At 43.6% G+C, this 25761-nt stretch overlaps 1 protein-coding gene across 1 annotated transcript; it reads left to right on the top strand.

Moving 5' to 3' along the window:
• Nucleotides 1-1255: 1255 nt before the first annotated feature.
• HSPB8 (heat shock protein family B (small) member 8) lies at nucleotides 1256-25542 on the top strand. The gene is made up of 3 exons (XM_056821660.1): nucleotides 1256-2694; nucleotides 15719-15782; nucleotides 24469-25542. The coding sequence occupies exons 1-3, from the start codon at nucleotides 2316-2318 to the stop codon at nucleotides 24626-24628; spliced, it is 603 nt and encodes a 200-aa protein (XP_056677638.1). The 5' UTR covers nucleotides 1256-2315; the 3' UTR covers nucleotides 24629-25542.
• The last annotated feature ends 219 nt before the right edge of the window (nucleotides 25543-25761 follow it).

Below are 25761 nucleotides of genomic sequence, written 5' to 3'. Positions count from 1 at the left end.
CTGTCCCCTAACCAGTTCCCAGAGAAACCTATTTAGAGCCAAATATCTCTCCAGAGAAGGGCTCCCTCTCCCTGCTTCTCTCTCTCCCTCCCCCCCCTCCCTCTCTTCTCTCTCCCTCTCTCCTCTCTCTCCTGCTCTATCCCCCCTCCCTCTCTTTGTCCCTATGTCTCTCTGACTCTGTGTCTCTCTGTCTGTCTCCTTCTCTCTCTCCTCTTTGTCATTGTCCCTCTGATTCTCTCTGTGTCTCTGTCTATCTCTGTCTTCCTCCCTCTCTCTCTCCCTTCTTCTTCTCTTTCTCCCTCCCTCTCTCCTCTCTCTGTCTCTCTCCCCCTCCATCTCTCTGTCTCTCTCTCCCCTCTCTTTGTCCCTCTGTCCCTCTGACTCTCTGTCTGTCTTTCTCTCTCTCCTCTCTTTCTCCCTCCCTCCCTCTCTCTCCCTCCTCCTCTGTCTCTCCCTCTGTCTCTCTTTGTCTCTGTCTGTCTGTCTGTCTCTCCCTTTCTCCTGCTCTCCTGCTCTCCCCCCTCCATCTCTGTCTCTCTCTTCCCTCCCTTCCACTCCCCTCCCCTCTCTTTCCTTTTGAGATCAGATTACTCATTAAGAAATCAGATTCAGACTCCCACATCAGAGGAATCCCTGGGTCCTTCCTCAAATGCCTTTCCTTTGGGTGCAGAGCTGGCTTCAAGCAGGGTTGGGACCACCTGTCGCAGCTGTGATATCAGCCCAGCCTGAGGCTCCCCAGTTCAGCACTGATTTCACTGAATGAGCAACAAGACTCAGTCATCTCACTGGAAAAGGCCACTTGGGTTAAGTCACTCCAGGCTTACTGCTGAGCCAGCGTGAGGGGGTGTATTGGGGGAAGGTGGATCCCACAACTTTTTATTTTTATGCCGCCTACTAATAAAACAATAATAATCACCTGTTGTGGGTGGGCAAGCATTAAGGATTCCTAAGCTCTTCCCACAGAGTAGCCCTGTGATATATATAGCATAGCTAATGGAGGGAGGGGTCCCCAACACACTTGGCAGGGTGGGAAACTGAGGCTAAGCGATTTGAAATGGGAAGTAGTATGGTAATATGGAAAGAATATGCAGAGCAGTTGTTACAAATATGATTATTAATTATTATTATTAGAAATGGGAGATTGGAACCCAGAGGGTTGGTGAGGCGACTTGCCCATTGAGCTAGAGGTGACATAGGCTCATTCTAGAGGATTTCCATCTGGGAGACAATGGAGTGCTCCAGACTCCCTCCGCACGGTGGGGGCAGGGCGAGCGCCCGGCTCTTTCCGAGCATCCTTCAATGTGTGTGTCCCTATGGTGAAGTCGAAGGACGAGTGCGTCCCCAGAGCCTTCCAGCCAGTGACGGAGAAAGCGGGGAGCCAGGCAGGGGCCCTCCAGAGGAGGAGGAGGAGGGAAGAGGTGTTAAAAATAGCCGAGCCGGCTCTCAGCAGTTGCCCGCAGTTGCTGCAGTGTGGGTCCCTCCTTGCTGAGATGAGGGAGTGAGGGCAGACAGGGAGGAGAGGAGGAGGGAAGCCTCCCAGGGTCCAGGAGGGGCGTCTAAACTTGGATGGCCGCTCATTCCCAGCTCCCTGGGGAGACCAGTCAGCTGTTGGTCCCCGATCGCATTGCTCAGGAGGGTAGCTCATCAACTTCAAAACACAGCCTGACCAGGGGAGATTGCAAAAGCTCCCTCCCTCCCTCCCCACCCCCACTGTCGTCCCCACCCCCACTCCTGGCCAGCATCAAAGGACTTATAAACGGAGGCGCCCTGCCCAGCCCCGGAGAACACTGGAGAAGTTTCTGGGCTCTGCTGTTTATTTAAACTGCTGCTTGAGCTCAGGGAAAAGGACAGAAGAGACAGCCCAGCCGGCGGCCCAGACTGGCTCTGCAGCCCCAAAGGGTACTGGTGCCTACCTCTGCTTGCCTGCCCGCAGTCCAGAGAGAATCCACCCAGATCTGAAGGGGGCTGGGCACTTGCTGCCCTCTTCCCTCCTTCCCTTGCCTGGGTTTAAATCCCTTGGTGAGTTTTGGCAAAGGGAGGGCATATCTGGAGAGATTCCTGCCGCTGGAGGTTTGGCACCCCTATCCTGCCCCCCCACCCCCCAGGGCTGAGGCAGCTTCACCGAGGGAGGACTCTGCTTTTGGGGAGGGGCCTTGGATGGTTATTCACTGAGAAGCCACACAAGGAGCCAGTCAGGGCCAGAAGAGTCGAGTCAACTGTGACTGGTGCCCTTCGCCCACGGTGCCCAGCTAGGGCTGTTGCCACCGTTTAGGCGTCAGAGAAGGGCTATTCTGCCCTAACCCGAGCCTGCAGCCATGGCCGATGGCCAAATGCCTTTTTCTTGCTCCTACCCTTCTACCCGCCTGAGGAGAGACCCTTTCAGGGAGTCACCCCTGTCCACTCGCCTGCTGGACGATGATTTTGGCATGGCCCCTTTCCCCGACGACCTGACTGCTGACTGGCCTGATTGGGCCCGCCCCAGACTGTCTCCATGGCCAGGTCCCCTGAGGGCAGGCATGGCACCCATGGGCCCTGGCATGGCCCCTCCAGTCTATGGGGCCAGGTATGGGCCCGTTGAAAACCGAAGCCCACCCCCCTGTCCTGGGGAACCCTGGAAAGTCTGTGTCAACGTACATAGCTACAAACCAGAGGAGCTGACTGTCAAGACCAAGGATGGCTTTGTGGAGGTGTCCGGTGAGTGGGAGCCTGGTGGGGTGAGAGGGGGGCAGGGAAACCGTAGAGGGAGAAGAAGTGGGGCTGGAGGGAGAGAAGGGAGAGGGAAAGACAATTAGGTGATCAAGCAACAAGTATTTATAGGTGCCTAATAAGAGAGACGTAGTAAAAGGGAAAAGACTCCTGTCAATCAGTCACTCACCAAATATTTATTAGCCACTTAATATGGTCTAGCTAAACAAAAATGAGATCATCATCAGTCTGGAAGAGGCTACACTTCATTGGAGTAAGCCATGTGTACACATAGAAGCATATACAGAATAAATAGAAAATAGTTTAAGAAAATGGTGAGCTCTAATAGTCTGGGGAAGCATCAGGAAAAGCTTCATAGGGAAGAAACAGAGAGAGAGAGAGAGAGAGAGAGAGAGAATGAAGGCAAACACAGAAGGGGAACAAGCCTGGGAAAGAGTGCTAGAGAGACAGTTAAAAAAAGGAGAAAGATATAGAGACAGAGGGACACAGAGAAATGGGGAGGGCAAGGAGAGACAGAAAGGAACAAGGAGACAGAAGAGAGAAAAGAAAGATAGTGGAGGGAGGGAGAGAGATGGAGGGAGAGAAACACAAAGGAGAGAAGAGATGGAGTAGAAAGAGACAAAGAGAGAACAGAAATATACAAAGTGAGAAGATGAAGCTGATAGACAATGATTAAAAAAGAACCAACCCCTGTCTTTTGGATAAAAGTCATAAAGGGAACTTGCCTAGTCCTGGCAGGCACAGGCCCCTTGGAATGATTTAAGAGTTTAGGAATTCAGTCTCTATTGGCAAATATTTATTTCCTAAACCTTTGTCCCCTCTCTGGGAGCTAAAACACCTGATAACTTGGGAGAAGAAACAAAAGGAAAGAATGGGGGAGGAGGACTCTGGGATTTAGAGCAGGAGGGAAAGTTTGAGCCTCATCTAAACCAAAAATCTTCATTTTTTGAATGATGAAACTGACATGGAGAAAGGCAGGCTTCTTGCCAACAATCACACAGGTAGGAGAGTAGCTCTAGAACTGACTAAGCCTAAAAGGTGATATTTACAGTTGGGCAACTGGAGGCCCAGAGACTTAAAAGTCCCAAATCAAACAACCGGAGAGGAATAAATAAGAGTCATACTTAGATCCCTGGACTCCAAATCCAGGACTAACCCCCTCCTCACCACCCCCAACCCCAACCCCAGACATTGGAGGGAGGATTCGAATTCATATCTGACTGGTTTTCTAGCCCTAGCACCAAACCAAAGGCATGTCTTCTGAACCTACCTAACCTGCCTTTATTCACAGACTGGTTCTTGTTCCTCTGGTTGTAACCTTCTAGGATGACTAGATCTACCCATTGGGAAACAGAGATCAGGCCCAAAGAAAGGGTTAAATGTGAATGGAGACAGGGACTGGACAGACCCAGGGTGGGGCCCTTCTGCTTTGTTCCTAATCATTAGCTCATTTAACAGACACCACTGTAATACTCATAACATTCGATCCACTCCAGTGTGCCATTAGAGGGAAATGGGGAGGAGGGAGGAAGAGTAAGAAAGGGGAGGGGAGGAGAGGGGAAGAGAGAAAGGAGAGAGAGACAGAGAAAGACAGACAGACAGAGAGGGGGAGAGAGAAAGGAGAGAGAGACAGAGAAAGACAGATAAACAGAGAGGGGGAGAGAGAAAGGAGAGAGAGACAGAGAAAGACAGACAGACAGAGAGGGGGAGAGAGAAAGGAGAGAGAGACAGAGAAAGACAGACAGAGAGGGGGAGAGAGAAAGGAGAGAGAGACAGAGAAAGACAGACAGAGAGGGGGAGAGATAAAGAAGAGAGACCGAGAAAGACAGACAGAGAGGGGGAGAGAGAGACAGAGAAAGACAGACAGACAGAGAGGGGGAGAGAGAAAGGAGAGAGAGACAGAGAAAGACAGACAGACAGAGAGGGGGAGAGAGAAAGGAGAGAGAGACAGAGAAAGACAGACAGAGAGGGGGAGAGAGAAAGGAGAGAGAGACAGAGAAAGACAGATAAACAGAGAGGGGGAGAGAGAAAGGAGAGAGAGACAGAGAAAGACAGACAGAGAGGGGGAGAGATAAAGAAGAGAGACCGAGAAAGACAGACAGAGAGGGGGAGAGAGAGACAGAGAAAGACAGACAGACAGAGAGGGGGAGAGAGAAAGGAGAGAGAGACAGAGAAAGACAGATAGACAGAGAGGGGGAGAGAGAAAGGAGAGAGAGACAGAGAAAGACAGACAGAGAGGGGGAGAGATAAAGAAGAGAGACCGAGAAAGACAGACAGAGAGGGGGAGAGAGAGACAGAGAAAGACAGACAGACAGAGAGGGGGAGAGAGAAAGGAGAGAGAGACAGAGAAAGACAGACAGACAGAGAGGGGGAGAGAGAAAGGAGAGAGAGACAGAGAAAGACAGACAGAGAGGGGGAGAGAGAAAGAAGAGAGACAGAGAAAGACAGACAGACAGAGAGGGGGAGAGAGAGACAGAGAAAGACAGACAGACAGGGGGAGAGAGAAAGGAGAGAGAGACAGAGAAAGACAGACAGACAGAGAGGGGGAGAGAGAGACAGAGAAAGACAGACAGAGAGGGGGAGAGAGAAAGGAGAGAGAGACAGAGAAAGACAGACAGACAGAGAGGGGGAGAGAGAAAGGAGAGAGAGACAGAGAAAGACAGACAGACAGACAGAGGGAGAGAGGGGGGAGGGAGAAAGAGAGAGGAGGGAGGGGGTGGAGAGAGACAGAGAGAGAGAAGCTAATAAAATTGTGATCAGAGAAATTCAGCAGCCAAGCCTGGCTTTGAGAAATGGCGCCAGGGCCCACCTGCCTCAGACTAACTTGAGCTGTTCAGACAGGATTTTCAAAGGTATACAAGGCAGAATTCTAAACATCAGAGGCTTGGTACCTACTGGCGAAGGAGACAGCCTGGGCTGGGTTGGGTAGGGCCAGGATTGTCTGCTGATGGAAAAGGAGTCACTGGGATTAGGCTGTTTCTAGTTGAATGGAAAGAATCCTAGTTTGGGAGATGGCCCCTTTGAGTTCTGACACAAATTGTATCCTGTTGTCTGTCTAGAAGTGAGTCACTGTGGACTCAGTTTCCTCATCTGTCAAATGGGGATAGATGGTAGCCCCTGGAACTACCATCATACAGGGTGGCATAGCTTTTTAAAAGTAGAACCCTGTAGGAAAAAGAGGCAGTTATTATCTATAGCACAAACGCAGTGTACTTGGGAGTTGGGAAGACTTCAGTTCAAAGCCTCCTTATGACATTCACTTGATCATAGTCAAGTTGCTTAATTTTTCTTGGCCTCAGTTTCCTCATCTCTAAAATGAAGATAGTACTTGTAACACTGGTTTCATAAGGTTCTTGTGATAATGTGTTTAATTCACTTTTAAAAAGTGACTTTTTCTATCCTATATATCATATAAGTGTGCACATATGTGGATCTACACAGCTGATACACTCTACTAAGAAAGCAGAGTTGGCCTCTATAAAAGTGGTTTGAGAGGAGCAGGGACAATGCTAGAAGTTTGGAGGGCAGCTAGGTAGTGCAGTGGAAAGAACGCTAAGCCTGGAATCGGGAAGACTTGAGTTCAAATCTAATCTCAGACACTAGCTGTGGGACTCTGGGCAAGTCACAAAACCCAGTTTGCCTCAGTTCCCTTATCTGTCAAAAGAACTGGAGAAGAAAATGACCAATAACTCCAGTGTCTGCCAAGAAAACCCCAAATGGGGTCACAAAGAAATAGACACACCATAAAACTGAACAACAACAGGAGTATTGGGAGGGTGGGAGGAAGTCAAATCAAAAATCAGATGGCAAAGATGGACCAGATGGTCCAAAGCATCATTAGCTCAGGGGAGAATTCAGGTACAAAGCCCTGGTCTGGGAATCCAGACATTTGGGCTTGACCCTGGATTCTGGTGCTGCCTTGCTGTGTGACCTCAGACAAGCTACTTAGAATCTCTCTGGGGCTCTTTGTCACAATTGCTGACCATAAGCCCAACTTCCCATCTGAGTTGGGTATAGATAGTTTTTGTGAGCAAGGGCACCTGGGAAGTGATTATCAGAAATAAGAACAGTTTGATCCTGGCTCTGGTTAAACACTGATCTAAGGCCCCAAGAACTGAAATTTCTAGAGAGATTACAAAACATGCCACACACAACAGAGCCTTCCAACCACTCTGTAGAGCTGGGCAATGTGTTTTTTACACTTTACAAATGAGGAAACTGAGACTCAGTTAGATTAAAAGCTAGAACAACCCTTAGAGGTAACATTGAATCTAATCCCATCACTGTACAAATAAGGAAACTGAGGCTGATCAAGGTTAAATGATCTCTCCAAATTCACATACCCAAGATGGAATAAGAACTTAGATCTTCCTGATTCTTAATCAGAGTGGCTTAAATAATAATAATAACACTAATAAGTTACATTTCTATAATGCTTTCTTTCTGCCAGGCACATTATAATTATTATCTCATTTGAGATAAAGAGATAGTTGCCATTATTTCCCCATTTTATAGAGACTGAAGCAGAGAGTTAAAATGACTTGCCTAGGGTCACATAGACAGTATATATCAGTGGTGGAACCTGAACCCAAGACCATCGATTCCACTCCACTCCACTTGGAAGTATGCTAGAGACCTCCCTTGTCCTTTGATTATCACAGATTCAGGCCATTGACTTTATTAATATTATTATTATTTAAACATTTACCTTCTGTCATATAATCATAATCCATTCCAAGACAGAAGAGTGGTAAGGGGTAGGCAATTGGTTTAAATGATTTGTCTAGGAAATGTCTGAGATCAAATTTGAACTCAGGACCCACATACTCCAGGCTTGATACTCTATCCACTGAGGCACCCACTTATCTTCCTCTGACTTATTTTTTAAGCCCTCATCTTCCATCTTGGAATCAATACTAAGTATTGGTTCCAAAGCAGAAGAGTTGGGGGTTAAGTGGCTTCCCCAGGGTCACACATCTGGGAACCACTGATTTATTTTTAACAGGAGTCCTGATGCAAGAGAGATACGGGGGCTAACAGGCTTCCTTTGGGTCACAGGCACAGAGGAGACAACTGCCTCTTTTGAGATCTTGACAGGTATCTGGGTAGGGAAGGTACAGGAGAAGGGAGAGAGAATACTCAGTCATCTTTGTGCAAAGAGGGTTTGTCTATGCAAAGATACCTTGTCTCTTTGTTCCAACTTTTTCATTTGGAGAATGGAGGCAGAAGGATGTAAAAGGGTCACTGGCCTCTGGCTTCTACCATCTGCTTTTTCAGAGATAAGACATTGGATCCATGAGTCAATAGAGCCTCTCTTCCTTGCCCTCCCCGCTGCCATCCATCACAAGGAACATTGTGGTCATTCTTAATAGCTTTCTCTATCTTCTCTTTCCTGCCTGCTCAGAAGAAAGCATTTACAGAAATTAATTAGCTTTACAAGGAAAAGCAAAACAACATCCAATCTTGGAAAAGGTTCCCCTTAGATAATGCCCAGGTCCCTCCAGTCTGAGATGCATTTATTAAGTGCCTGCCCACCACGTATGCAATAGCCTGGTTCTCATAGTCAGAAAGAGCTGGGTGGGAATCCCATCTGTAACATATACTGACTGTGTGACTCTAGACAAGTCATTTCAATTCTCAGTGCTCCTAATACATCTCTAAGTTTCCAAGAAGTTGCTGATCTGTGTTGGTAGAAGAAGTTTCCTCGCCCAGAGGTTCCATATGGTCCATCCCCAAGATTTCAGAGGGTTAGGTGCTAGAAATACAAAGTCAAAAAAAGAAAGAAATCAAAGAGTATAGCAGGAAATGAAATCAAATGATCAGCAATCATATATTAAGTACGTGTTGTATACCAAATACTGTGGTAAGTGCTGAAGATAGAGACAAAAATGAAACTCAAAGAGCAAATTATATTCTACTGCAGGTGAAGGAAAAAAGAAAGGAAGGCAAGAAGTATGCCTCATACTGAAATAGTGATAGGTCATAGTCTGCTCATTTCCACCATGTGTCTTTCCATTGCTGTCTAGGTAGTGATGCCATCGTTAGACATTTAGAGACATGTGTCTTCCATGCCTTGTTGCTATATAGTAACATTAGTCAAGCTTTAGTGATGAAAAGGTGGACTTCACTTTCATGGCAAGCTCAGGGGAGTTTACTTTGTAATTTCCCAAAAGGATTTCAGCCTGCTCCCCTTCAATTCTTGGACCAGCTTATTGCCCAGATGAACTGTTTGTCCCAGATGTAGAATATTGGATGAAATCCATAGAGTATTCATTCAAATATATGTTGAAATATGGACAATAGATGGTTCTCATCCATTTGGTCTTTCCTGTATGGATGAGCAGGCAAAGTTTTGAGTAATCACAGATGTCTTCCAAGAGGCTCTCTCCTTTGGTTAGTTTAACAGAAATGATTTTCCTTCTTTTTAAAAATTTTTTGTTATAAATGATGTTTTTTAGTGAGGAGACATTTGAGAAAGGAGGACTATTATACTAGCCCTGAGCAGAAGTGATGAAAGTCTGGACTAGGGTGGTGGTTATATGAGAGAGACAAAGCAGAAGAATTGAAGAAACCCTCTTGATTTCATAATGTTTCAAGCTGGAAGGAATATGAAGTCCTGAAATCCAACCCATTTATTTTACAGTTCAAGAAGCTAAGACTGGAGGCTAAGATCATGTAATAAACAGCAGAGAAAGGAATTCTCTACAGTGGACATAATATCCAGTGCCCTCTCCCCAGTACCAGGTTACCAGCAGCATGATGCATCTGGGACAGAAGCAACAATTTTTTCCCACTGAAAAACATAATTTATTAATACTTTCAGTGAGTGAACAAGTGAAAAAAGAAGTTTCGGGACTAGGCTCAAAGTTAATACTCATTTTCCTGTGCCTTCTGAATCTAAAGGTCTGTCCAAAAATAACAACAGCTCAGATATCAAAAAATCCTAGAATGTCAGAGCTGGGAGGGGCTTTAGGACAGGGAATGTCAGAGTTGGAAGGATCTTAGAATAAAGACTGCCAGACCTGGGAGGTCCTTAGAATCCAGAATATCAGAGCTGGCCTTAAAACAGGGAATGTCAGAGCTAGGAAGGGATTTAGAATGGGGGATGTCAGATGGAAGGATCCTTAGAAGAGGGAATATCAGAGCCAAGAGGGTCCTTTTTGAGGATTCTCTTCAAATTATAGAAGAGGAAACAGGCTAAAATGTTTTATGGGTTAAAAAATTATTTTCCATCTACATGATCTCCTTTGATCTTTACAACAACCCTGTGAGATCAGTTAGAAGAAGAATATGTACACCTTTACAATTTGCAAAGCTCTATTATAATAAAAAACCCCATAATAGCAGTGTTAGCATTCCCATTTTGCGGTTAAGGAAGCTAACGCTCACTGATAGGACTTCTAATAAATATAGTGATGAAGAAGAAACTTGAAGCCTGGAACTGAAAAGGAGAGGCTTATCTGTCTGACCTGGGACCATCCACCTAATGTCTCTGGTTCTCAGTTTCTCTACCTGTAAAATGAGGGGGGATGTGCTAGCTGGTCTTTAAAGTCCATGAATCTGTGAATGTAAGCCTGGCCCCAAAGAAGAGGAGTGAACCAAGAGGCAGGAAAGATTCAGCTTCGGTTCTGGGCTTGGTCATTAACACTAGGAGATCTCTTGGGGGATAATGTAGGTCAATGGATATAGTGCTGGCCCTGAAGTTAGAAGGTCCAGATTTTAGTACAGAGAAGGACTTGGAAAACCACTAAAGTTTCTTTGCCAGGAAAACCCCAAATGGGATCAGGAATAGTTGGATAAGATTGAAATGACTGAAAGACAGCATGATTTAACAGCTGTGTAAACCCCTGGCAAATCAAGACATCCCCATGGACTCTGGGTCATGGGTCTAATGGGGGCCTGACCCTACAGAGGTCTCTTTCCCTTTGCCTCATCAGTGCCTTCACTCTGGAGTAAAAAGCCAGGGAAATCTATTTTTCAAAGTTTAGGCGTCGCTCCTATTGACAGTTTATCCAGATGTAGGCAACAAGATGGCCAAATATCTTTCTGCAGATACTTTATTTCCCTATCAAATCTCCTAGCTAGCATAGACAGACCATGGTTTATTTCCTTCTAAGAGCATAGAGATTGGTCCTTGAACTTGGAGTTAGGAGGACCTGAGTTCAAATCCCACCTCAAACACTCCCTAGATTCCTAATATTGAGCAAGTCAATACACTGTTCTGGCCCTCAGTTTTCTCATCTATAAAATGGGAGATTGGACTCAGTGCTTCTCTTTTTTTTTTTTAACCTTTACCTTCCATCTTGGAGTCAATACTGTGTATTGGCTCCAAGGCAGAAGAGTAGTAACAGCTAGGCAATGGGGGTCAAGTGACTTGCCCAGGGTCACACAGCTAGGAAGTGGTGAGGACAGATTTGAACCTAGGACCTCCCGTCTCTAGGCCTGGCTCTCAATCCACTGAGCCACCCAGCTGCCCCCTGGACTCAGTGCTTCTAGAGTTCCTTCCAGGCTCTAAATGTATGATCCTAGTGAAAGGAAATGGTAATGAAGTTGGCATAGAGTCCTTTAGGGTTTATTAGAACATTTGGGATTTCAAGGGTCTCTGATTATGCAGCAAATATACTTTTTGCAATAAGATACTGGGAGCCCTTTGCAACTTGGTAGATGATTCTCCTCTGAAAGGCATGTTATATATGTCATATATACATCCTTATATAATATACATATGTAATATATTAATGTATATATTAAACTTATATGTGATGTCAAGAATATATACTATACATACAATATTTATGATACATAATATACATTCTATACTATGTATATCTATTATATAATAATGGATATACTATATAATGTGTACTACAGATGCATAGTCTACATAACATGTTATACATAATATACATGCTACATATAATATATGTAATACTATACACATTGTGATATGACACAAAATATACATTCTATAAAATCCATATCTATAACATAATTCATATAAAATATAATATGTATACTATGAGTTATACATAATATATATTAATGTATATATAAGACCTCTATTATTTCTGATGTCTATACTACATTATGTACATACTGTATGTATGTATCATACATAATATACATTCTATACAATGCACATATTTTATATAATAATGCATACTATATAACATATGCATATGATATTTTATACATAGTATACATTTTACATAATGTACAGGTATTAAATAATGTATAACAATACAATATATATTATATAATATACATACTATATGTGTATATTCTATAAAATATATATTATACATACACATTTACATATTATATCTAATACTGTGCATACTATATATGTGTATATTATATATAATGTATATATCATGCCTACAATATGTATCAATATGAGCATAGAATGTCTAGAATTTATATAAAGCTTTAAGATTTGTAAAATATGTAGCCAATATTATCTCATTTGATCCTTACAACTATGCTGGAGGTAGATGCAATTATTGTTTTCATTTCACAGATGAGGAAACCAAGGCAGACAGAAATGAAGTGATTTGTCACAGAGCTAATAAGGATTTGAGGCTGGATTTGATCTCAGGTCTTCCTGTCTCCCAATGTGACATTCTATCCATTGTATAGTTTATTATTTTATTATTAAAATCCTTCCCTTCTGTCTTAGAATCAGTATTGTGTGTAAGTTCCAAGGCAGAAGAGCAGTAAGGGCAAGGCTATTGGGGTATTACAGGGATTATCGTGACCATTTTAAAGATGAGGAGATTTCAGGTTCTGGTGAGGTTTAGTGATTTCCCCAAAAGTTATTAAAGTAATAAATATCAGAAGTGAGATCAGAACTCAGGTCCTCTGACTCTAAAAAGCCTGGCTTTTCATACAACAAGCTGCTCCCACCCCCAGATTCAGAGCCTGGGTCATGGTTAATCCAATCCCTTCATTTTGCAGAGGTGGATACTGAGAGCCCCAATGAGGTTTAATGATGAACCAACACAACATGGCGCCTGGCATATTGTTATTCAGTCATGTCCAGCTAGAAGTGATCCCCATGGACATTATTCATTGGGGCTTTTTGGTAAAAGTCCTGGAGTTGTTTGCCATTTCCTCCTCCAGTATGTCTCCATCTTACAGGTGAGGAAACAGAGGCAAATAAAGGGTAAGTGACTTGCCCAGAGTCACTCAGCTAGGAAGTGTCTGAGACTAGATTTGAATTCAGATCTTTCTAACTCCAGACCTGGCTCTCTATTCACTCTACCATCTAGCTGCCCCTGCTTAGCACATAGTAAACTTTATCTAACACCCTTACCTGCTGTCTTAAAATCAATATAAGTGCTGGGTTCCAAACAGAAGAGTAGGAAGGGCTAAGCAATGGGGGTTAAGTGACTTACTCAGTCACACAGTTAGGCAATAGTTGTTTGTCAATTGACTTCCCTGAAGTCACCCAGGTAGTAAATGCCAGAAACTTTAGAGACCTAAGAAATCATCTCAGCCAATCCCTTCATTTTGTAGATGAGGAATCTGAGGCTCCAAAGAGGTCAATGACTCACCCAATGTCATAGAGCTGGTGGGTGGCAGAGCCAAGACTCCATCCCAGCCTTCTGACTACTTATCTAGCCACTCTCCACTACAAGACGTATTTCATTAGGGGAGATGAGTGTAGGAGGACAATTTTTTTTTTAAAGCAGAAACATGGAGGTGGGATGGTAAGAGGCTCATTTGAGGGATGGCTAGGCTGCCATTTTCTAGTTTAAGAACAGGGAGGAATGGAGATGAGTCATCAACGGACCCTCCCTCCAGCCTTGGGTTATCTGTTAATGAGGAGCATGTGATGATGGCCCATGTTATGGGCACTGCCCAGAGAGCAGCCATGCCAACCACATGGCTGAAGAGTTTGGCATGGAAGTGCCCTAGCAAGACTCAAGCAGAAAATAGCTCTGTGCATTCAAACTGGGCCACGGTTAAAAATGTTCCATCCATGCCCTGGGTGGATCTGTGGGCGCCTTTGCTCCGAGGCGTGGGTGGCAGGATTGGCCTGGCTCCTTGGCAGAGTGCAGCCCTTCCCTTGGCGCCTACAAGAGCCTCCCACCTGTTCACTACCAAGGACTGTCCATCCCACCTCTCAACAGCCTGAGCTAACGATATATTTTTGGCATGGGCAAGTCACCACTTCCCAGGCAATCCTGGCCTTTGGAGCTTGGAGAAAACCCACTTTCCATGTTATTCTCAGCATTGAGTGATGGCATCAGGTGGCAAAGGGAGAGAGAGTGGCACTGTAAAAACAAACAAAACAAAGGCAATGCCATTTGGGGAAGGAAGGGTTCAAATTCTCCTCTGATATTTAGTGGCTGTGTGGCTCATCAGACTGTGGAGAGAGCTAACAGGTCCCAAGAGGCCACTGAATCCAGACCCTTCTGTAGGAAGTGCTCATAGGATCCTAGATTTAGACTTAGAATGGACCTTAGAGATTGCTTAGACTTTTATATCTGAGGAAACTGAGGCTCCTATTGAGAGGATGACTTGTCCATGATTATCTAGGTCATTTTACAATGCTGGGTTTTGAAACAGTCTTTGCCACTGTGATGCAGTGAATAGAGCACATCTCATGTTTTTTAGTTCAAATCAAGCCTCAGACACTCAGTTTCCTCATCTGTAAAAGGAAAGGGTTGGGGGTTCAAATCTGACCTCTAATACTTTCTAGCTGTGTGACTCTGGCCAAGTCACTTCAACCAGTTTGCCTCAGTTTCCTCTTCTATAAGATGACCTCAAAAAGGAAATGGCAAACCATTCCAGTCTCTTTGCCAAGAAAACCCCATTATGAGGTCAAGAAGATGGACAGGACAACTCCTTTTTGAGTTCAAATCTGGCCTCAGACACTTCCCAGTTGTGTAACCCCGGGCAAGTCATTTCATCCTGTTTGCCTCAGTTTCCTCATCTTCAAAATAAGCTCAAGAAGTAAATGGCCAACCATTCCAGAATCCTTGACAAGAAAACCCCAAATGGGGTCAAGAAGATTGATGGGAAGACTCCTGTTTCTCAATTCAAATCTGGCCTTAGACATTTATTAATAACTCTGTGACCCTAGGCAAGTCACTTCATCCTGTTTGCCTCAGTTTTCTCATCTTTAAAATGGGCTCAAGAAGGAAATGGTCAACCATTCCAGTATCCTTGCCAAGAAAATCCCAAATGGAGTCAAGAAGATTTACAGGAAGATTCTTCTTTCTGAATACAAATCTGGCCTCAGACACTAAGTGTGTGATCCTGGGCAAGTCACTTTATCTTGTTAATGTCCCAAATGACCAAACAACAATTTCACTTGTAAACAGGGGATAAACACAATATTGATCTCATGGGATTATTGTGAGGCTCCAATGAGATCATGTCAGTCAATAGACATTTATTAAGCATCTACTATGTGCTAGGAAGAGAGGAAAGAATTTAGAAAGGAATGATCAGAGAAGTAGGAGGAGAACTAGAATAGAAATAGGACATAAAAATCCCCAAAGGAGAGCATACCCAGACCCATCCTCATTTTAGAGCTAGAAGGAACCTCAGAGGTCATCATTTATTTTGCAGATAGGAAAATCTGAGGCCAAGGAAATGCAAGGCTTGTGTGAGAAGGACACACCAATAGTAGTATTCTCTGAGGCAGGATTCAAACTAGGGTCTGACTCCAGAGCCAAATGCTCTTTTCGTGTCCTCATGTTTCCTTTCTTTCCATCCCTTCTTTGCTTGCTTATCTTCCCCAAGTTTTCATCACTTACCTTCCACATGTAAAGCACATATGTAGGTACCAAGGGGGGAAATGTAGACATTAAGGACATGTTCTCAAGTGGGTTCTTATAGCTCTGCTGACCTCATTTGCTTGCCAGCAGAAAATGGGGAATGGGAAAATGAGATCTCCCCTGATTCCCAAGGCCCCAGGCAAGGAGGAGAGGCCTCCCTAGGCTTCTGGAATGATGACTTTCTGGGCACACTGACAAGTTGTATTTTTTTTCTCCTCTAGGCAAACATGAAGAGAAGCAACAAGAAGGGGGAATTGTTTCCAAGAACTTCACAAAGAAAATCCAGTATGTATCCACTAAGGGCCTTTGGTGTGTTCTATGTGATATTCCTGGGTTCAAATTGTTCTGAGAATGGCATAAAGAAATCACTTTCTGGCTGCTTGTCATCACAAGCCTTGGATTTCTAACCACAGCTCCATTACTCACAGGGAAAGTAAATCCAGAGATGAGGTAGTCCCCTTGTCTGGGTACAATATGTCCTGGATGAAGAGGGCTGATGATCCTTCCGTCCTCTGCCTTGGACAGATCACAGCTTTGAAAGCCACTTTCAGGAAAGTTTTAGAGAAGCTTGGGGAACTAGAGGAGGGCAAAAGGGGTAGAGGTATTGCCAGGCAAGTTCAGCAGAGGGAACTAGAGATCATAGATTTAGAGCTAGGGCCATGGTGGTGAACCTATGGCATATGTGCCAGAGGGGGAACTCAGAGTCCTCTGTGTGGGCACTCCAGCACAGAGTTTGCCAGAGTTCATTACTAGAAAGCCAGAGGGATCAGGGGTAGGCTACTTCCCTCCCCCTCTCCACACACACTAGAGGACATTTCTCACATTATTTCCCCCCCCCCAAAAAAAAAGATTCACTATCACTGTCTTAGGGGCTCTTTTCCTCACCTGTCCAGGGTCAGATAATTATTTTATTGAGTAGCTAGATGGCATGGTGGATAGTATCAGATGTGGAGTCAAGAAGATTTGGTTTAGACTTCTTCCTCAGGAAGCCTAAATATGATCCAAAGTCATTTAGGCTCCCTATGCCTCAGTTTTATCATTTGTAAAATGAAAGAGTTGGACCAGAGGGCCTCTTGAGGATCCTTTCAGTTCTATGGTCTCTCTGAGACAACTTCCTTGGACTTCAGTTTCTTCATCTGTAAAATTAAGGGGTTGGGGGTTCAAATTTGCCCTTCAACACTTCCTAACTATGAGACCCTGGGCAAGTCACTTAACTCCCATTGCTTAGATCTTTCCACTCTTCTGTCTTGGAATAAAAAATAAATATTACTGATTCTATGACAGAAGATAAGAGTTGTTGGGGTTTCTTTTTTAAATGAAGGCTTTAGACGATATGGCTTTAGAGGGTTCTCCCAGCTCTAGAACTAAAATCTTTTCCAGTGGTAATTCTGGGATTCTAGAGCTTTAGTTTCTCTAAGAAAGGGTAATAAGCCCTACCCTGTCCACTTCAGAGAGCCGAGGAATCAAATAATGGAAGCACTGCAAAAAGCTTCATAAACTCAGAATTTAATCCTCCCACAAATGTGAAGGAAGGTGGCCCTCCTTAGGGATCAGGAATTCCCAGCAGACTGTTCTCTCTCTGAGAGATGATCCCCCTGAAGAATTAAGGGTCCCTGCTCCATGGATCGGGGGCCAGTCTGAGCACATTCCTCCAGGATATTACAGCCCCTGAAGACATGAATGAGCAGGGCAGCTGACTGGCTGGCACCTGGAAAGCGGGTTAGGAGAGCGATAAACATTCCAGGTCTGGAACATGATACTCAAGGACACAAAGTAGGAAGAGCAGGACAGAGAAGAACAAAGGAGTTAGAAGAAGCCCAGGCTCAGGGGGACCTCGTTGGAGGGCGGGCAATGGGCCATGGGTCTATATTCAAGGGCTGAAACTGCTAGAACCCTCTACAACATTCTCCAGAGTCAGCTGTTAGAGCATCTGCCAAAGCCTAGGACAGGGAGGCAGGGCATGGCAGCCATCTACCTGGTGGGCTTCCAAGAATAATAATAGCTAATAATGGTTAGCATTTAGAGAGTGCTTTCATGTTTGCAGAGCACTTTATGAACATTGGCTCACATCCTCACAACAACCCTAAAAAGTAGTGCTGTTATGTTATTACAGATGAAGAAACTGAGGCAGACTTGCCCAAGGTCGCACAGCTAGTATTTGGGACCAAATTTGAAGTCATGTCTTTCCCCCTTTTCCCTTCTTATCTCCTTACTTTGTATTTCTCTTGAGAAAGCTTCAGGAGATGGAAGATTCTTTATTATAGAAAAATACCTTTGGATTTGCAGTAAAAATGTAGACTAGGTTATTCATATCCCAGCTCTTTCACTTACTATTTGGGAGACTTTAGGAAAGTCATGTTCCCTCTCTGGCCTGAGTTTCCTTAACTGTTAAGTGAGAGGTTTTGTGAAATAGATGACTTTTCAAGTACCTTCTGGGCAGCAAATTGGTACAATGGATAGAGCATGGAACCTGGAGTCAGGAACTCATCTTCCTGAGTTTAAATCTGACACTTAATAGCTGTGTGCCCCTGGACAAATCATGCAGTATTTTGCCTCAGTTTCCTCCTCTGTAAAATGAGCTGAACAACAGACCACTGGAGAGTTTCTCTCCAGATGGGGTCATGAAGTGTTGGATGTAACTGAAACAACTGAACAACAACAGGTCCCAGCTCTAACCCCCCTACAAACACATGGCACCAAACACCAAGGTCTCCTAATTTGTTCACACCAACAGCTTCCTTTCTCTGCTGCCAAGTTCAGCATGAGCAGGCTCTGAATGGAGACCCAGGGTTCCTTAGGTTGTTATCGCCCTAGATCCCTCCTTTATGGCAGTGCAAACATTTAGATGGGAGGTCTCATGAAAGGAGAGGGCAGCCAGCCACCCCCACCCCAACACCCAGCTCAGAACATTAAAGGGACTTAATCTCTACAGCTCAGCCCCACCCTGTTCCTTATTCCTCCCCTCCCCTTCAGGAACACATACACATGTACTTAGTCTTAAAGAAGGTGGGAACCAGTCATTCAAAAAGCAATTATTAAGGGTCTACATGTTCCAGGAACATGCTGAATGCCTCTGTCTTCACCTCTGTTTCTATCTGTCTCTCTGCATATTTCAATCACCTGTCTGACTCCCCTTTCTTTCTGTCTTTCTCTATTTCTGTCTCTGTTTCTCCATCTTTATCTATCCTCCCCCTTTGTCTCTCCTCCATTCCTCCTTCCCTCCCCCCTCTCCCTCCCTCCCTCTCTATTTCTCTCCTTCCCTTCCTCCCTCATTTGCTGTCTCCTCTCTCTGACTCCATCTCTTTCTCTGTCTCTCTGTCTCTCCCTCCTTCTTTCTCCCCACCTCTCTCTCTTTTCTTCTCTCCCCTTCCACTTTCTCTCTCCCTCTTTCTCCCTCTGTTCACCTTCTCTCTCTCCTCTCCCTCTCTCTCTCTCTCTCTCTCTCTCTCTCTCTCTCTCTCTCTCTCTCTCTCTCTCTCTCTCTCTCTCTCCCTCTCTCTCTCTCTCTCTCTCTCTCTCTCTCTCTCTCTCTCTCTCAGTCTCTCGCTCGCTCTCTCTCTCTCTCTCTCTCTCTCTCTCAGTCTCTCTCTCTCTCTCTCTCTCTCTCTCTCTCTCTCTCTCTCTCTCTCTCTCTCTCTCTCTCTTTCTCTCTCCCTCCCCATGTAGGCTCCTAGTAACTTTAAGCTGCCTTCTCCTTAGCTCTTGAAACTAAATTTGATAAAGCTCCAAACAAAGAAAGCCTCTGTCCTTCCTCTCATTCAGTCATAGTCCCCTGTGCATCTTTCACTGGAGACTGAGATCAGATGAAATGTGTCCCCACAGGGCAAATGAAGGGAAAATGGAGAGAGAGATAACTGAAGTCTGAAGAGGAGATTGATGAAAAAATCTCCAAGGATTAAGACAAACCCTCTGGGAGAGGAGGAAAAAATGATGGAGTGGGATGGGGAAGGAGAGAGGAGAAAGAGACAGGCTATCTTTAAAAAGCTGCCTATTCAATTGATTTCCCCATGCAAATTGTCCTCAGAAAATGACTTTGTTGGAAAACTACCTTAACAAGATGCAAATCTTGGCATCCTCTGGCAGACTCAGATAGCTGAGATCCTGAGGATGGAAGAGCAGGGCTAGAGCCAGGGAACCAATGGAGTCTCATTCTCTCAGTCTTCTATTCAGAGCACCCTCAGGTCTGAGCTGGAAGGGCCCTCAGAAGTCATCTCCCCCAACTCCTCCATTTTACAGAGGAGAAAATTGAGGCCAAAGAAACAAAGTGACTTTTTCCAAGGTTATATAAGTAAGAAGTCTCAGAGATGATAATTGAACCTAGGTCTTCTTTCTGACTTTAGAGTCATTGTACCAAGAGTTCAAGATATCAAACCCTTACTATATTCCAAGCAATGTTCTAGACTTTGAGGACACAAAGGTAGAAATGAAATCCTACCAACCCTCAAGAAGCTTACACTCCTTTTTTTAAAAAATACCTTTAGCTTCTGTCTTAGATTTAATACTAAGTATTGGTTCCAAGGCAGAAGAGTGGTAAGGACTGAGCAATGGGGGTTGAGTGACTTGCCCAAGGTCACACAGCTAGGCAGTGTTTGCAACCAGATTTGAACAAGGACCCCCTATGTCCATTTCCAGGACTGGCTCTCTATTCACTGAGCCATATAAGCCCAAAAGTTTATATTCTACTGGATGAAAAGTTTGTACAAAGAAGAATAAATAAAAATATTATGGGGGAAAGGAATGGGGATGCTATGCTCCCAGGCCCCAGTTACCAATGAGTTCACTCTGAGATCTAGGCACCCCTTAGGTTAGTCTGTAGTGACTTTCCAACATCAATGGACACATACAACTAAGAACTCAAGGCTCACTGAAAAACATGTTGAATTTAGAGTCTCAGGAGCTGGGTTCAAATATTAACTCTGCCCTCACTGCCCATCAGACCTGGACAAATCACTTCATCTCTCAGGGTCTCAGAGAATGTGGGAGTTGGACTTGAATGCTATAGGATGATTCTTCTGGTTTTTTAATAATAATAGTTACCATGTATAAAGCACCTACTATGTGCCAAGCACCATGCTAAGCACTTTACAATTATTTTCTCATTAGATCCTTGAAACAACCCAGGGAAGTAGGTGCTCTTATGATTTCTTTTGTAAAGGTGGAAAACTAAAGCAGACAGAGGTTAGATGACTTGCCCAGGGTCACACAGCTAATAAGTATCTACAATGAAATAAAATAAAAACTTCCTAACTCTAGACCCAGACCCAAAATATCCACACTATCAACTAGCTGCCTATTTGTCCAACTCTAATTTCCTTTCTGACCTACAGGCTCCTATCTCCAACGACCCACTGGACATCTTGACCCAAATGTCTCATAGACATCTTAAACTAAACATGTCCAAAATTGAACTCATTATCTTTCCCCACCAAACTCTCCCATCTTTGTAACTTGCCTACTGTGGTCCCAGGGAGCACAATCATCCCAGGCACCTGGCCTCTCAACTCCTCAGACTCTCCCATGTCATAACCAAGTGGTAGTCAAGACCTTTATTTTTTGGAACTCAGTGTTTTACACCAATTTGAGTTTAAAAAAAGAAGATATTCTTCTTGCCCCACTCAACCCTTTCCTCTTTGATTTGGGAAAACTAAGAATGAAAACCAACAAAAGCCTGAGGCATACAAACTCAAGAGTCACTAGCACATTCCAAATGGGCCAGGGTCAGTCTTTCCTGAGTGAAACTTGTCTGTTCCTCTCTGTTTCCACCACTCAGAACCCTTTCCTCAGCTCAAAGCCTAAGTCTATACCACCCAAGTGGATCATTCACATGAGGAAATAATTTGACTTTTTCTGCCTCAGTTTCCATTTCATATAAAGGAAGATTACTTTGACTTTAAGGATATCTTCTTGCTTAAATAATTTATGATAAAACAACTGACATGGCAATAATAAGGCCAGGACTTGAGTTCAAATCTAGCCTTGGGCATTGACTAGCTGTGTGTCCTCAGGCAAGTCCCTTAATTTCTATTTGCCTCAGTTTTCTCAACTTTAAAATGGGGATAATACCATGACTTCCTAAGTTTGTTGTGAGAATCAGATGAGATAATATTTGTAAAGTAATTAACACAATTCCTGCCACAGAATAGAAGCCATATAAAGATTTATTCCATTCCCCCCCATAATAAAAAAAAACAATCTCTGCTAAATATAGGATTGTAACAAGGGTATGATGACAAGGGGTTTGCTTCAGGGTTCTGATTTTAGAAGTAATTGGAGCTAACAATACTTACAGCCTTTTGTAGGGCTAATGTAAGCTCCTCCCTTGAACTCCCCATTCTTACCCAGTGTGGACCTCTCAAACAACAACCTAATTTCACACCTGAGTTTCCATCCCTCTTCTTAGCAGGGCTTTGTTAAGTGCTATTTCTCCTTTTTCTTTATTGTCCCCAAATGTCATAACATCTTTGCCCAAATATGAGTGTCTTTATTTTTTATTTAAACCCTTGACCTTCCATCTTGGAATCAATACTAAGTATCATTAAGGGCTAGGCAAATGGGGTTAAGTGACTTGCTCAGGGTCACACAGTTAGGAAATGTCTAAGGTCAAATTTGAATCCAGAACCTCCCATATCTCCAGGCCTGGTTCTCTATCTATTGAGCCACCCATCTGCCTCTGTGAATGTCTCTTGACAAGCTCCCAACATACAGGTCTTGTAACTACACAAATCACCACTTTGGTGAGCCCTTAAGTGGTTCAATAAACCAACAGACCATCCCTGATAGCTTGTATGTCTTGGTCTGGAAGCTTTCTCCAGGTGGAAGTTAAAAAAAGGCTCCCCTGGCCCCCTGCCCAGTTCTCTCCTTTTCTCTTTCAAATCCCCCTTTTCTCCTGCTAATCTCCTCTGCAGATTATATTGGCTAGAATGCACCTGGGGCCCACCTCATAGGGCTCATAGGACAAGAAAACCATCTTTGCTTTAATGATTTGCTTATATAGTTTTTAGATCCCTCCCATGCTTATAAGGGAACCTGACTTGGGAACTATTTTCTCTAGGTAGGAGAGGGAATGGGTCCCTGCTGGGAGGGAGACAGAAGCCTTCCTGACACACCAGAATTGTTGCGCTTAAGGCAGGGAGGCAGCCCAGTGCTGAATTGGATAGCAGGAGACTTAGCTGAGGAAGGGACAGCTGGGTGGCACCATGGAGAGAGCCCTGGACATGGAGTCAATAAGCCTTGACTTCAGATGTGATACTTACCAGCTGGGAAACCGAGGGCAAGTCACTTCACCTTTCTTTGCCTCAGTTTCCTCATCTGTAAAATGAGGGACTTGGACCAGATGATCTTTTTTTTTTTTAACCCTTACCTTCTGTCTTAAATCAGAAGAGCAGTAAGGGGCAAGCAATGGGAGTTGAAATGACTTGCCCAATAGTTAATATTCTATGATCTAATAGTTAATATTCTATATTAGAATAATGAATATAGTGAATATTCTAATATTCTAATAGTTTATATTCTATATTCCAATAGTTAATATTCTATGATCTAATAGTCAATATTCTAATAGTTAATATTCTATATTAGAATAATGAATATAGTGAATATTCTAATATTCTAATACTTAATATTCTATATTCTAATAGGGAATATTCTAACATTCTGATAGTTAATATTCTAATAGTTAATATTCTATATTCTAATGTTCCAATACTTAATATTCTATATTGGAATAGTGAATATAGTGAATATTCTAACATTCTAATAGTTAATAGTCTATATTCTAATAGTGAATATTCTAATTTTCTAATAGTGAATATAGTGAATATTCTAACATTCTAATAGTTAATATTCTATATTCTAATATCTAATAGTTAATATAGTAAATATTCTAATAGTTAATATTCTGTAATAGAATAGTGAATATAGTGAATATTCTAATGTTCTAATAGTTAATAGTCTATATTCGAATAGTGAATATTCTAATTTTCTAATAGTGAATATAGTGAATATTCTAACATTCTAATAGTTAATATTCTATATTCCAATAGTTAATAGTTAATATAGTAAATATTCTAATAGTTAATATTCTGTAATCAAATAGTGAATATAGTGAATATTCTAATGTTCTAATAGTTAATATTCTATATTCTAATAGTGAATATTCTAATTTTCTAATAGTGAATATTATAACATTCTAATAGTTAATATTCTATATTCCAATATCTAATAGTTAATATAGTAAATATTCTAATAGTTAATATTCTGTAATTGAATAGTGAATATAGTGAATATTCTAATGTTCTAATAGTTAATATTCTATATTCTAATAGTGAATATTCTAATTTTCTAATAGTGAATATAGTATATATTCTAACATTCTAATAGTTAATATTCTATATTCTAATAGTGAATATTCTAACATTTTAATAGTTAATAGTCTATATTCTAATAGTGAATATTCTAACATTCTAATAGTTAATAGTCTATATTCTAATAGTGAATATTCTAATTTTCTAATAGTGAATATAATGAATATTGTAATAGTTAATATTCTAATATTCAGTTCAGGAAAGTCTTCCTATAGGAGGTAGTACCTGAGTTGGGCCTGGTAGGCTCAGGGTTCTCATTTGTTAGCCTAGAAACAATGAGTAAATGCTGGCATGTGTGTAAAATGGCTCCAACAGTTCAACAAGCATTAATGTAGCACCTACTGTGTGCAAGGCCTTGTATTTGGCCTAATGGATATGAAGATGACCAATCTGGGAGCACACATGTTAGTGCTGGACCTTTAGAAGGGACCTTTGAGACCAATCCATCCAATCCCTCCATTGTACAGGTGAGAAAAATGAGGCCACGGAGGGGTTGAATGATTTGCCCATTGGAGTGTCCAAGGCCGGCTTTGAACTCAGATCTTTCCTGAGTCTTTCCCCCCTCACTTTGAAGCAAGAGCCATCCAGTTCTGTGTTTCTCCTCTCAGACTCCCAGCCGAGGTGGACCCGGTGACGGTGTTCGCTTCCCTCTCTCCGGAGGGCCTGCTGATCATCGAAGCCCCCCAGGTGCCTCCCTACTCGGCGTTCGGAGAGAGCAGCTTAGACAGCGAGCTGCCGGTGGACAACCATGAAGTCACCTGCGCTTGAAGAGGCCTCCAGAGGAAGAATTCTCGTTGTCCTCCTCCCCCTCCCCTCCCCCAGACCCTAGAGATTCTCTCTGATTCCAGATGCAATTACATTAGCTCAATAGAGGTGTATGTTGGATAGAAAAGGTTGTTTTCCTGCTCTTGCCATTGAGAGGCCTCCCGCCCGGAAGCATCCTCTCCCAGAGTGCTTAGCTACTGATGCCTGCCCCGTCCTGATGAGAACTGGCCCTGGGCTTCTCCCAGGATGGAGAGCTGGCCCTCCCGACCCCCAGAGGGGCCGCTGATGATGGCAGCCCGGCTGCTCTGCTCCCAAACCCTGCCCCCCTTTTCCCAGGGCCCAAAGCCATGCCCAGAAATACCCCCGAGGCTTAGGTGGGCCTGCCTCAAAAGCTAGCTCTCCCATCCCCCTAGTGCTGCTCAGCGAGCCCCTCTGCGTTCCTGCGGGCCACTAGCCATCCCCTAGCCTCACAAAGAGAAGGTTTTAGAGGTCTTACATGCATTAAGTGTTTATCTGTAAATTAGACCGAAGTTGGGGGGTACCATTTTTGTTGTTTATATTTGCTCTAAGTTAATTAGATATTTATGGAGAAGGACCCGAATGGGGGATCTCGGGCCCCCTCGGGTCATTTGCTGGCTAACTCTTCTCTTTGACCCCCTCCTCTGTCTAGTCCCCCCCTCCCTTTTTTCCAGGTCTAGATTTTCCCAGGAGGGAATTGCCAGGTTTGGACCTTGCCAGGAACCAAGTGCCAGCCAGACAGACAGAACTGACAAAGACAGGCTGGGAACTTTCCACAATGTGACAGTGTCATGTGCTTGGGTGGGAACATTTCTGTATTGTGCTGATTTTTTTCCAGTTGTGCTCTTGTTTGAGGGGAATTAACTTTATGAATAATAAAAAAGAAATCGATCTTCGTAGCTTCGTGCCCCTTCCTCATGCCTCGCCTAGATTCTGATCTAATGTCAGGCTCGGGATTTGGCAGGAGCAATAAGGGCGATGTATTGATGGATCGGTATCTAGGGGACCTGTAACTAGGGTGAGGCCATCTGGGCTTTGCTCCAAGGGAGCTGCCAACCCCTCTGGAAGCAGCCCATCGCCCTGTTGGACAGCCCCACTTCTCTGCTAGAATCAGAGTC

This window comes from Monodelphis domestica, chromosome 3 (assembly GCF_027887165.1).
Source record: "Monodelphis domestica isolate mMonDom1 chromosome 3, mMonDom1.pri, whole genome shotgun sequence".
NCBI lineage: Eukaryota > Metazoa > Chordata > Mammalia > Didelphimorphia > Didelphidae > Monodelphis > Monodelphis domestica.
Note: the sequence above shows the minus strand (reverse complement) of the source record. Positions and strands in the feature narration are given on the sequence as shown.